This window comes from Elephantulus edwardii, unplaced genomic scaffold (assembly GCF_000299155.1).
Source record: "Elephantulus edwardii isolate Elephantulus edwardi_28Jun2011 unplaced genomic scaffold, EleEdw1.0 scaffold00116, whole genome shotgun sequence".
NCBI classification, from domain to species: Eukaryota; Metazoa; Chordata; class Mammalia; order Macroscelidea; family Macroscelididae; genus Elephantulus; species Elephantulus edwardii.
This window is the reverse complement of record NW_006399866.1, coordinates 11,037,886-11,051,277: the sequence shown is the minus strand read 5'-3', so window position 1 is coordinate 11,051,277 and position 13,392 is coordinate 11,037,886. Positions and strand designations below refer to the sequence as shown.

The following is a 13,392-nucleotide window of genomic DNA, read 5'->3' as shown; positions in this document are numbered from 1 at the left end:
ATTACAAAATGGAAGGGTGGGAAGGGCAAAAGGACGAGAGGGTATGGGGGGAACACACTTAATTCATTACAAAATTTAAACAGTTGAACTTGCATGGTTACCACTTCTAACAAAGGACTGACAGCTCAATTATTTTAAGTAAAGCAGAGAAATGTAAAAGTTTGCAGCAACTGGGCAGGTTTACAACATGGTTAGTAACTTCCAACAAACAACAAAATTAAAAAAAGAAAAAAAGACTTGGTAGAAACCATTTTAAATGACTGCCATCATGTTGGAAAACAGCACAGCTCCCTTTTCATCATTATAGAGGGATTGAGTTACAAAGCAGAGTCAGCTACTTCAAAAGAATTTTCTAAAGAGAAATCTCCAGAGAGATTCCAACTTGGATTACAAATTTGATGATCAATTCAAATAACCGTACAGCTGCAACTGCCAATTAATAGTATTCAAAAAACAAAGAGTACTATTGTAAATATTTAATTAATAAAAACTGGACCCTATCAGCCATGCTTTTTCTTCTCAGTGATGGCTCTGTTTCATCCATAGGTCAGCAAAACAGATCAATGAAACATGAAAACTCCCGGCTGAAATGGACCCTCTTGTTGATGTCTCGCCACTAATGCACAGGATGAGAATGATTAAGTTCAAAGCTATTTCCAGCAAGTGATGAAGTTTTATTAAAGTATCACCCACCACTAATAACAGGCAAAAGGTCAAAGAGCAGAATAAACAAGTATATCACTGTATAATATATATCTGAGACGTTACACTACCATTTTGTTTTATTTGTAATGCCTAGTTTGCCCTCATTAAGTGGTTCAAAGACATCAAGAACATAAATTTTTGGTATTTGTGAAGCCCATTATCACTGATGGGCTCTGCTCAGCTCCTAAATACATGAAATTTAAGAGAGAACAGAAAACCCAATTTATGCTAAAACTAAAAATTTGTAAGACATACCAACATTTAAGTACTGGTATGGGACCACACTGTTGACAGCATGAGGGTGAGTACCTTAATGAAACCATTATCTTCTAGTAACATTATAGGCTTTCTAGTAAGGTGAGAATGCAAGTGGAAGACTTAAGTCTGCACCCTTTACAGAACAGCACAATGTTACTGACCATTTTCCACCAGCTTAATCAGGTGCCTTAAAAATAAATGCTGACCCATGGCTGAAACCTGTCACTTTTCACAGCAGCACTCAACAAGAACTGGGACAATCGAAGAGCAAGTTTTTATGGGGACCCTGTTGCTGCTTTAGATTCTGATGTAATTGAAGAGAAAAAGAGACCCTTCAATGAATCACAGAAAAATCATTAATCTTTTATCTGCATGAAAAAAGCCAGGGAGTAAACACAGTATCTTACAGAGTGAAGAAGGCCACAAGAACAAGAGAGGCTGATTGATTAATTTATTATTTTTGAAAACTTGGAATTCAGGAACTAAAATAATCACATTCCTTCTTCCCCATCTCTGGGTAGTGCCATCATTTTAATAAGCGGTGCTCTGATAACAGAATAGAATCTTTATTATGGGAGTGCCCTTGTACAACAGGACAAAGGGCTTACAAAGTAAGTAGACTGGCTCAAACTAACAATTACCTTTGCTTCTTTTAGCAGTTTGTTTACAAATGAATGGGTTCTAGGACTAAGTTATTATTCGTTTTCAATTCTTTGTAATTTGATACCAAAACATATCAAAAATAATAAGCTAAAACAATATTCAAACCCATATTTTATTGGCTTTAAATTACACACGAGTATTTACAAGGTTAAGTTTAAATGAAAAGTCTCTATTGTATTTAAAAAAAAACCACTATAGCCCAATTGAAGTGCCCTTGGGCAATGCAAATCAATCAGCTAAGGATCAGTGACTGCATTAGGAACCAGGCAGTACTCTGTGTTACAACAAAGCAGTTTATTTGTGATCAGTGTTTGAGACTCTATACATCCTTCACAAATTTAATTTTACATAATCTGATACTTTTAAACTTTGAACTGCTAGCCTTTTATTTCCCTAGAACAGAAGGGCTGGTATAAGTTATTTTCCAGAAATGAGGTACCGTTTCACAGAACTGGTTTCTTTTTTGTTTTCAAGTTTTAAAGAACTAAATTTGCATCTGTTAAAATCAAAAAGTAGGAAAGATGTTCTTTACAAATAATTTTGATCAAGTATGTGTTCAAAGAAAGCAGGCTAAAAAGGCTTTTACTCTAACATTGTGTATGGTACTGTATTGTTGCTCAATAGGAATTAGCTTCTGTCATTTGCTAAAAGAATGAGTAGTGGGGAACAGGATATGTTGGGAATTTCATAACGGGCAACAGAACCATTCTCTTGGGTAAACCTACAGAGAAAAGAAACGGAGAGGACTCCATATAAGTTTAATAATCCAATAAAAAAATTCAGGTAAAAAAATATCTTACAGTAATCACCTTAACCTTTTCCAGATTAGTCAGCCAACATATTAACATTTTGGTAAAGGCTCACAAATCATTCACAGATCTATTTTGAAACTGCTCAAAATGTTTTGATAAGTTAAAATGTATCCTAAAAATGAAGATGGCTACATCCTGGGAAGAAAGGTACTCAGAAAGTATTTCATTTGAGTAAGGTGCAATGAATTCTAAAGATCAAAAGCAACGTTATTGATTAATACTCTAAAGTGACTCTAGAAATCTATATGGATTCAGAATTTGGCACATCACATATTATAGAAGACACAGGGACTGGAAAATTCAAAGCACAGTCTTGCTGTGCAAGCCTCACCTGCCCAGAAAGACAGCTCCAACTGAGCTAAGAGAAAGTGTTTAACATTTCAATGGCTAATGGCTACTGCCCATATTGGCCTGGCAAATCTGGAAAGATTAATTACTTTCTTAATTTCATAATTAACACGTTCTTGTGGCCTCACAAACTTCTGCATACTCAAGTATGATTTGAAATATGCTCCTGTATCTATTCTAATGTTTAACCTATGGAGAAATCACAAAGCAGCAACAGCAGGTATTCAAGAGCACCAGATGATCAGAGGGAAATTACCCCCCACATGCAACAGCTTTACAAAGGCCAAAAGACATATTTACCTTACAGCCAAAATAAAGCATCGTTTTAGTAGGTTTGCATCACAGTAACATTTAAAAACCAAATCTTTTATGTGAAAAATGGGGGCATCAAATTTCACCAGCTTTGGAAGTCAGTTATATGGCACATGGAAGAGAGGAGCCTTCTGATGTGGGGGCTCAGAAGCCGCAGGGTGAAAGTATAATGTTAAAGAAGGAAAGGGAGGAACAAGAGAGAAAAATTAAAAGACTGAGGAAAACATGAATGTAGCTTAGTGTGCAAATATTAAAGGGGTAAATTAAGTTATAGCAAATCTATATCCTGAGACTTACTTTATGTGGTCAAAAAGAAAGGTCAACTTTATAAAATAATCTAGTAGGTCAAAAGTTTTGGATAAATTGACCAAATCTGCTTCATAGGAAGGATTAAGTAGGCAGGAAGTACAGAAGTTAGTTGAGTGGTAAAAGCAATGGCCAAAGCAAAAGGAGCTAGAGAGTTTGAATTTAGAAGAAATTCTGGGTGAAAGCTTAATTCTTAGCTTAATCCCCAGTTCCTAATCACCCTTCCCTCTATCTCAGAAATGGGGAAGACCTGGCCAACACTAGAGTGCTAGAAATACTCATGGAGAGGATTTAACTCTAGACTCTGCATTTTGCCATAAAGAAAACTTGCTTCAAATATTTGATCCTTGTAATTTCTCCACATCTTTCTAGGATATAAACTGTGTATATTAATGGAAAAAGTGGTCAAAATAATTTATTTTCTATATATTTCCAGTTATGAAATCAGAAGAGGCTTCAGTTTAGCAATGTCTAATGGACCCATAATTTTCATCCAAACAAAAATGGAAAAGCTGATGCATGAAGAGAAAAAGCATAATGCACAGGTCTTGAGGCTCATGAGGAAGACTGAAGCCACAGTAGCAATACATTGAAGGTCTTTTCCTTGTACATACATGCCCACCTTAGGATCACACTGGCATATGTACTCTTCCACATGCGCACCCTCACTTGCTCACATGCACACACTCTACCACATGTGCATACACACTTGCTTCCCTTTCAATGACAAACATCCTGCAGATGGCTGAATCTTTACCATGTAGCACCTGAGTAAGGAAAAAATGTCTAAGAGCATATCACTGACTCCAAACCTTATTGCCTCCATTGCCACATAAACCTCATTCAAAGTTATCCAAAGGGCCACTGTACTTATGTGTTTGCTTTTATTTGCGTTTATTTTAGGGAGAAAGGGAAATACTCTTGGGATTTTCTAATGTGTACTGTAGAATTTCTGCAGTAAGCATTTAGATAACCCTGCCAGTAATACACTTACTACTTCCTCTCTAGGGCCAATGATATCCTGTTTATGCCACTCTCAAAGCAAAATTTATGGGAAAGACTAACACCTACAAATTTGGAGTAAGCATGTCTTATCCCTAACTCAAATTACATAATTCCAAATTAAACACTTAAAGTTATGTTGCTGGCAACCAGACAAACTAGATAGTGGGCATGGCCCTTCAGTAGCCTTTGAATGGAGTGTAAGTTGGCTGTAAGAAGAACTATTTAAAATATTTAATTTCAATATGGTCAGAAACAGGCAATTAGAACAAGCAATCTTTCAGTCAGGCAAAGCAGAGAGAAGAGCAACTCCAACCAAACCAAGAACCACAAGGTTGTGGCATTTTCAAAGGGAATTTAAGTTGGGTCACTAGAATAAATAGGCCTGAGATCCTCTGATTCCTTTACAGAAACCCTAGATTACATTGTGCTTAGGATTCCTGTGACACGGTCACTAAAAGAAGAAATCAATAAGATGGCATACATACCATAGGCAGGGGCAGCTGTGCTGTAACCATATGGTGTTCCATATCCTAGTGCAAAAAAGAGAAAAGTAGATCAGTCCAGGATAAACAGAAAGTGGGAGTGGTCAAATTCAACTTTTTGACCTGCCCTGGCATCCTGGGTCCTGACAACTTCTTTGGATAAATGAGAACCTTCCTCAGAAAAAACCTAGTCTCGCCTGATCCTTCCTTGGATGCAGAAGATACTTCTCACGGTGAAAAACAATGTATATGCACTTTGTAAGTAAACCAACATAAAATTAAAATTTTACTTAAATTAGAAAAAAGAAACAGAATCAAACCGGAAAAAACCCTCTTTTTGACTACTAGAATAGTCTTTCTCATGGAACTGACCACATTTTATAATTACCAACCTCTTTGTCTGCTTTCACTGCCATATTCATCCATTTCATAATATGTATATGAACTACAATGTATTTAACATGGATATGAAATATACTGGTATATATATATACTAGATATAATTTTTTTGTCAAATGATAAAACTATTCCAGTTATTAACATTTCAAGTCTTCTTCTCAGAAAACAATGCCAAACCAAGACTTCAATTCCCATTTAAAGAAAACATAAGAATCAGGTTGTGTCTACAACCAGGAGAGGATAAAATAGATGAAATTTCTAAGAATCAAATCCCTATGCACATCCAAAAATAACTCCAACAGAAGTGAAGCCACAGATTTGGAAAAAATATTTGGTAATGACATGTTAGATAAAGGACTTACATCTAGAATTTATAAAATACTCGATCACCACAACAAGATAAAGATAAATAACCCAATTGAAAAATGGGCACAGGATATGAACAGACACTTCACCAAAGATGACATGTAGATGGCAAACAAACACATGAAAAAATGTTCAAAATCCCTAGCTCTAAGAGAGATGCAAATCAAAACAACTATGAGATATCATCTCACCCCAGTAAAAATAGCAAAATTTAACACAACAAATGCTGGCGAGGCTGTGGAGAAACTGGAACCCTTATTCACTGTTGGTGGGAGTGTAAAATGGTGCAACCACTGTGGAAGGCAATATTGCACTTTCTCAAAGTTGCAAATAGAAATACCATTTGACACAGCAATTCCACAACTGGGAATATACCCCAAAGAAACTATAAACTGCCACCCAAGCAGCTATATGCACATCCATGTTAATTGCGGCTTTCTTCACAATAGCAAAGAGTTGGAAACAACCTAAGTGCCCATCAATAAACAAATAGATAGAAAAGCTGTGGTATATTCACACAATGGAATACAATACTGCATTGAAAAACAAGAAACTCATGCACTAGTATACAAAACAGGTGACCCTGGAGGACATTATGCTGAGTGAAACATTTCTGTCACAAAAGGATAAATACTGCATAGTGCCACTGTTGTAAAACAGGACTGACATTGGGGTTGGGGAGAGACTGAGAAAGATGGGATAAATTATGTATACTGCACTGAAACAGATGAAGGAGAGAACTGTTTAAAAGTGATATATGACTGCATATTATTGTCATGCCAGGAGTACAGAATGAAGGCTGCACAGTGGAGTGGACTTGGAGGAAGGGATTGTATTAACAATGAAAAAATTCTTTTACTCTAAAAAGAGAAGAATGAACTGGAGGGGAGGGGTGGGCAGGGAGAAAAGAACAACGAATGAATGGAAATCCAAAATCTCTGTAAATTTTCATTAAAATTAATAAAAAAATTTTTAAAGGATAATAAAAAAATCAGGTTATGACATCAAGTGCGATCTGTGACTTGTCGATATCTAAATTTCTGATTTAAGCTCAAGATATGAGAGAGAAGAAACCAGTAATTGTTGGTGAAATTGACATAAGTAACAGTACAAAGAACACTGGAAGTTTAGAACCAATTAGCTCAAGCAGTAGCTTTTTCTATGTTCTTAGACACAGAATTTCAGAGTCACCATTTTATTTTAGAACAGAAAACATTCCAAGGGACTACATAATATTATTTATGGAACTAGAAATATATTACTTGTTGTTATTATGCACTGTCAAGTCACCTATAACTCATAGCGACCATATGTGAAACAGTTCTGAGCTTTTCCCTATCCTGAGCCGGTTCTCACTCCAACACATCTAAGTCCATTACCCGAGTTATGTCAATCCACCTCATCCAAGGTCTGCAATCTTTAATCTTTGAGTAAAAACATCTTACATACTTTGAGGCAAGTGGCCTAGAGAGACTGTTCCTTTTAGTGAAGGACATCATGCTCAGAGGGGTGGAAGGCAGTGCAGGAGAGGAAGACCCTGGATGAGACTGATTGATACAGTAACTGGGACAATGGGTGTTAGTGTGTCGGAATTAGTGAGACTGGCTCAGGACAGCGCAGAGTTCAGAGCTAAGTAGGGTCGCTACGGGTCACAGGCAACCCGATGGCATATACAACAACAAAACAACTAAAAAATACGTAAGTCAAAAAATTACCTAGATGAAACTCAAGGGATAATTAGTCGCTAAAGTAGACTAAGGGAAGAAAATATACCATATTAAGCTTGTTCACAATCTTTTTCTACACATCATTTCTGCTGCCCACCCCCCTTTTTTTTTGGTCTGATTGACTACTACACTCTTTGACATATAGGTCAAATGTCACTGCCTCTGTGACATTCTCCAGGCTTTCTGTTCATTCCTTTAACTAATCCACAGCTTGCACCATATTGCATCACTGAGTTCATTCAGATGTCTCTTGTTTCCCCTCTGACCAGGAGTATTCTTTAAGGCAGACTAGGTCTTAATCATTGCTGAATGTCTAGTCACAAATCTTCTGGGGGAAAAGCACTGAATTCTAAATTTCTGATTTAAGCTCAAGATACGAGAGAGAAGAAACCAGTAAATTGACATTAGTATCTAGTGCCAATGATAAGGACTAGTTTTAAGAAGTAATGGTACAAAGAACACTGGAAGTTTGGAACCAATTAGCTCAAGTTTTAGAGTCTAAAATATTTCCAGAAGGATAAAGAATTTTCACATTTTTAATTCCTACTTAAAAACCAAAATCCATTTTCTTAGACAGGAACTGAAAAATCTAAAATTTATCTCTCTAGAAATATTTTAGTCTCTAAAGTAGCTTATTTATGCAGTACAGATTTAGAGAAGGGCATCATACGAAGAGTGGAGACACAGGGGCAGGAGAGGAAGAGCCTGGTTGAGATGGACTGACACAGTGACTCTGGCAAAGGGGGCAGGTTTGTCGAAGATCCTGAGGTTGACTGGCTCAGGATAGGGCAGGGTTCAGACCCACTGTTCATCATGTCATTACTGAGTCCAGTTGACTCAACAGTAAGTAACAACAACCTAAGTCAATAAGGAAGGTCTGGCAGCCCAGTAGGAAGAAGCTACACTATACAATCCCAAAGGTATGTGTTTGAATCCACTAGCTACACCGTGGGAAAAGGATAGGCAATCTCCTCCCATGTGAATAAATGTCTCTGGAGACTTGCTGAAGGGTCAGCTATGAGTCAGTTCTGACTTGATGGCACACAACAACTACTTAAGTCAATGGTTATAAACTGGCTGCTCACTGAAAGATCAGAGGTTCAAAACCTCCAATCATGTCATAAGAGAAAGGAAAGCAATCTTGTAAGATTTACAGTCTCAGATTCAATTGCATTGAGTTTTGTTTTCAAGTCGTACAAATCGGGGGTGGATAAAGCTACAACTAGTAAGCTAGCACTGATCAGATGATTTGCAAAGGGTCTAATAATATGGACCCTCACTCTTTGCTAACAACATGGCTTTGAAGTGTACCTGCTAGTAAAGCTTTCTGAGCAGCAAAGTGTTCTGCAGTAATTGAACTTAATAGGGAAAACTAATAATAAATAAAAACCTACATTCCAAATGGTATATAACCTCCTCCTAATCTAAACTGAGTCAGTCTAAATCTTATCTAGGTCATAATAGAACTTCATTTTTAAAAGCTTTAGGTAGGTCCCAGGCTTTTACAGTGGCCAATGCAATGACAGAGAGAGCAGATGCTGCTATATCGTAAGAGTATGGCAGGCAATAATCAAACACAAACGATTCCTTTTATAATTGCTGTCAATGGATGAAAGCTATTCACTATTCCACAGTACAAAAACTTTCCAAGGTCATAATAACAGATACAACCAGGTTAGACGTCATAGAACACACTCCTCAACAACAAGAAAGGTCTGTTTCAGAAATTTCTCTATTACATAATAAAATATTTACCTAAAAAGTAATGCCCAGTATAAAGGTAAAAAAAAAAATAGCAGAATGACTGTCTTAATTTTATATCTACAAGCTGGATCAAATTATAAAAGTAGGCTCTTCCCCTCAACCCCAAACACTGTTCTACTAGTATTCCCTATCTTTAAAAAGGAGTTCTAGTGACTTAGTGGTAAGCATAAGGAGGTGCTCTGCCAACAGAAAGGTGCAAGGTTTAAATCCACCAGCTACTCTGCAGGACAAATTTGGGCAATCTCCCCCAATGCAATTTACTATCTCTAAAAACCTACTGGTTTTTAAAAACGTATTGCAATAGGAAAGTCTGCTGTTAGGGACCTCTCTAGTGTACTGAAGAGCAATGGTGTCTCTCTGGAGACTAAGGTGTGTCTGATACAGGCTATGGTCTTTGCAATCACTTGTTATGCATCAGAGAGTTGGACAGTGACTAGGGAGGATAGAAGGAGAATTGATGCCTTTGAGCTGTGGTGCTGGAGAAGAGTATTGAATGTACTGTGGACTGCCAAGAAAACAGACAGATTCACCCTGGAAAGGGTTAAACCAGGCTGCTCCTTGGGCGCAAGGATTCTGGGGCTTCGCCTGACATACTCTGGACATGTTGTCAGGAGAGAAAGGTCCTTGGAGAGGGACTTCATGCTTGGGAGGGTGGAGGGACAGCGCAAGAGGGGAAGAGCCTCTTTTGAGGTGGACTGATTCAGTGACTGGGGTAATAGAGATGGGAATGTCAGAGGCAGTGCGATTGGCACAGGATAGAGCAGGGTTTAGGGTTGTTGTACATAGGGTCGCTATGAGTCGCAAGCGACTCGACGGCACATAACAACAACAACAAAAATCTAGTGGAGGGTCAGCTATGAGTTGATTCCAATTTAATAGTACACAACAAGAGCTCATTGAATGGCATAGTTCAACCTAGTTCCTTGAGCTAAAAAGCCTAAGAAATATCTTTTTAAACCTTCCCCCCTTTTTCATCATTCTCCATATTAAATTCACCAATATTACTTCCAAAATACTCCTTCAATATAGCTACATCCACTTGAGGTCTCTCTATTGTCACTTAACTAGGAAACTTAGAATTAGTCTTGTGCCCACTCCACATCCCCTACAAGGTATTATTCATGATAGTGTAAAAATGGTCTTTGAAACAAACTCTGCTTTTGTTAATTTTTTTCCTCAAGACACTGTCTCATATACTTAAGATACCAGGACCAAGTCCAAACCACAACCTCCAGAACTGGGTCCATTATCCAGCTTGAACTTGCTTCATTCTCCATTTTATTCTCTGCACTCAAAGACATTTTAGCCATACTTTGCCTTTACAAATGAGCCACATACCCTACCATCAACACACAAAATCAGTGCACACATTCTGCTCCCCCTTTGTACTTCCAACATTTCCATACAAATCTAGAGTCTTCAAAGCACAGTTCACCTGTCACTTCTTCAAAGAAACCTCTGGGACCCACTAGTCCAGGTATGTTCCTCTGTAAAATGTTTCCCCAATATTGTATTCTTCTCCTACACCATGCTCAGGTCAGTTTTTAATTGTTTATTATTATCTGATTACCAAGTCACATACTCTTTAAACACTAAGTTTCATAACAACAAAATCCATGTGTATTATGTACCAAAACCAGGTATATACATTTGTTTTAATAAATGAATATACTCTTTATAAAAGTACGTTTTGAGCAATACACTCTTATTCCAACTTTTAGGAATAAATAATAATTTCAAGGCTGCATCATTCATAAGGCTTCCCAAATGGCCTAGTCTAATTTTTTCTTGCTATTACCTAAAACGACTGGAACAGCACATCAGCAGAGAACTGCCAGAAGTCCAGGCTGGGTTTAGAAGGGGTCTTGGTACTGGGGATATTGTAGCTAATGTTAGATGGATCTTAGCTGAAAAAAGGGAATACCGGAGGAATGTATATCTCTGTTTCATTGATTATGCAAAGGCGTTTGGCTGTGTGGATCATAACAAACTGTGGCTGACTCTGAGAAGAATGGGAATCCCAGAACACTTCATCGTGTTAATGTGAAATCTATACTTGGACCAAAAGGCAGTCGTCAGAACAGAGCAAGGTTCAAAATTGGGAAGGGTGTATGCCAGGGATGTATCCTGTCTCCATACCTTTTCAACCTGTATACAGAACAGATTATCCAGGAGGTTGGGCTCTATGAGGAGAAGTGTGGTATCAGGATTGGTGGATGATTCACCAACAATCTGCGATATACAGATGACACAACCCTGCTTGCTGAAACTGAGGAGGACCTGAAGCGCTTGCTGCAAAGGGTCAAGGACTGCAGCTTCCAATATGGATTGAGGCTCAATATCAAGAAGACAAAGATTCTCACCACTGGACCAATTGGCAGCATCAGGATGGATGGGGAAGAGACTGAGATTATTCACAGCTTTAGTTTGCTTGGCTCCACAGTCAACACTCTCGGCACCAGTAGCCAGGAAATTAAAAGACGTATTGCAATGGGAAAGTCTGCTGTTAGGGACCTTTCCAAAGTACTGAAGACTAAGGTGCGTCTGATATAGGCCATGGTCTTTGCATCAGAGAGTTGGACAGTGACTAAGGAGGACAGAAGGAGAATTGATGCCTTTGAGCTGTGGTGCTGGAGAAGAGTACTGAATGTACCGTGGACTGCTAGGAAAACAAACAGATTCATCCTGGAAAAGATTAAACCGGGCAGCTCCCTAGAGGCAAGGATTCTGGAGCTTCATCTAACATACTTTGGACATGTTGTAAGGAGGGACCGGTCCTTGGAGAGGGACATCATGCTTGGTAGGGTGGAGGGACAGTGCAGGAGGGGAAGGCACTCTATGAGGTGGACTGATTCAGTGACTGGGGTAATTGGGATGGGTGTGTCGGAGACAGTGCAATTGGCACAGGACAGAGCAGAGTTTAGGGCTGTTGTACAAAGGGTCGGTATGAGTCGCAAGCGACTCGACGGCACATAACAACAGCAGCAATATTATTTAAAAGCAGTTAAGCAGACAAAAGTATATGTAGTAATAATAATTTAATCTTGATCAACAACTTTAAGTATTTACTTTTCTGCTCACTTCGGCAGCACACATACTAAAACTGGAACTATACAGAGAAGATTAGCATGGTTCCTGCACAAGGACGACATGGTGAAGTATTCCATTTATTTTTGCCCAAAGTGAAGAGCTAAAGCCCAGACTTGCCTGGATTGTGAGACTGTGTTTTGACCACTGCACGTGGTTTTTTTTTGGTTTCTGTTTTGTTGTAGTCTTTTAATACATATTTGAAAGCAGGAGTGGTATCCACTTCCTAAATAACATGCCTCCAGAAACTCTATGAACTTTGATAAATGTCGATAGTTGTAGAGGGGCTTCAGAGCTTTTATTCTTCAGGTCACTATGAGTCATGCTCTACTTGAAGGCAATCAACAACAACACATATATATTGTTGTTATTTTATATGTATATATAATAAAAAGACTGACCTATCAAAAAAATTTATTTTTAAGTCACAAGTTCCTTCTTTGCAATATTGTAAAAACGAAATATTAACAAAACAACCATATACTGCTAAAATAGTGTAAGGATAAAAACAGAAAGAGATCTCCCTCACCATGCAGTGAAATGGAAAGACTATAAACTTTTTGAGACTCCAAATATTTAATTCTTTCCTTTGCTGTTTACTAGTTGTTTCATCTAAGGTGAGTTACATTTTCCTTCTAGTTTCCATATCTGCACATGGAAACTATTTCAATATTGGAAAAACCCTGTGAAGATTAAACAAAGCCACTGACTTGCCAGCAGGTTTCCAAAACTATGGATCACACAGAGAGACTGCCCATCTTCTCTCTTGCAGGGCACCTGGTATATTTGAAGCACCAAAGAGGCATGAACTTTGGGTTGGCAGAGCCACTCCTAACAGAGTGTGCCGCTCGAGTTCCCTAGTGTACAGTAAGTTATTACTGTTGTGTAATACACTATTTAATTTTGGGAGCCCTGGTGACCTAGTTCATAGAGTTGGAATCAATTTATAGTTGACCAACCAGTGAGTATTCAGGGGCAGTTTATCACACAAGAATGTCCATCCTATACTATGCTGCATTGAAAAACAAGGAACTCATGCAATATTATTCAAAATGGGTGAACCTGGAGGACATTATGCTGAGTGAGGTATCTCAGTCACAAAGGGACAAATGCTATATGGTGCCACTGTTGTAGAATGAGGCTGGCATTGGGGTGGGG

General features: G+C 38.2%; 1 protein-coding gene across 1 annotated transcript in view; it reads right to left on the bottom strand.

Annotated features, from left to right (window-relative positions):
• Nucleotides 1–1,900: 1,900 nt before the first annotated feature.
• Nucleotides 1,901–13,392, bottom strand: part of STRBP (spermatid perinuclear RNA binding protein) — a 93,051-nt gene continuing 81,559 nt past the window's right edge. The window contains exons 16-17 of the mRNA XM_006892586.1: nt 4,895–4,939; nt 1,901–2,347 (exon numbers count right to left, since the gene is read on the bottom strand). Coding sequence (XP_006892648.1) covers nt 2,271–2,347; nt 4,895–4,939 — 122 coding nt within the window. The 3' untranslated portion in view covers nt 1,901–2,270. The remainder of the gene's footprint in view (nt 2,348–4,894; nt 4,940–13,392) is intronic.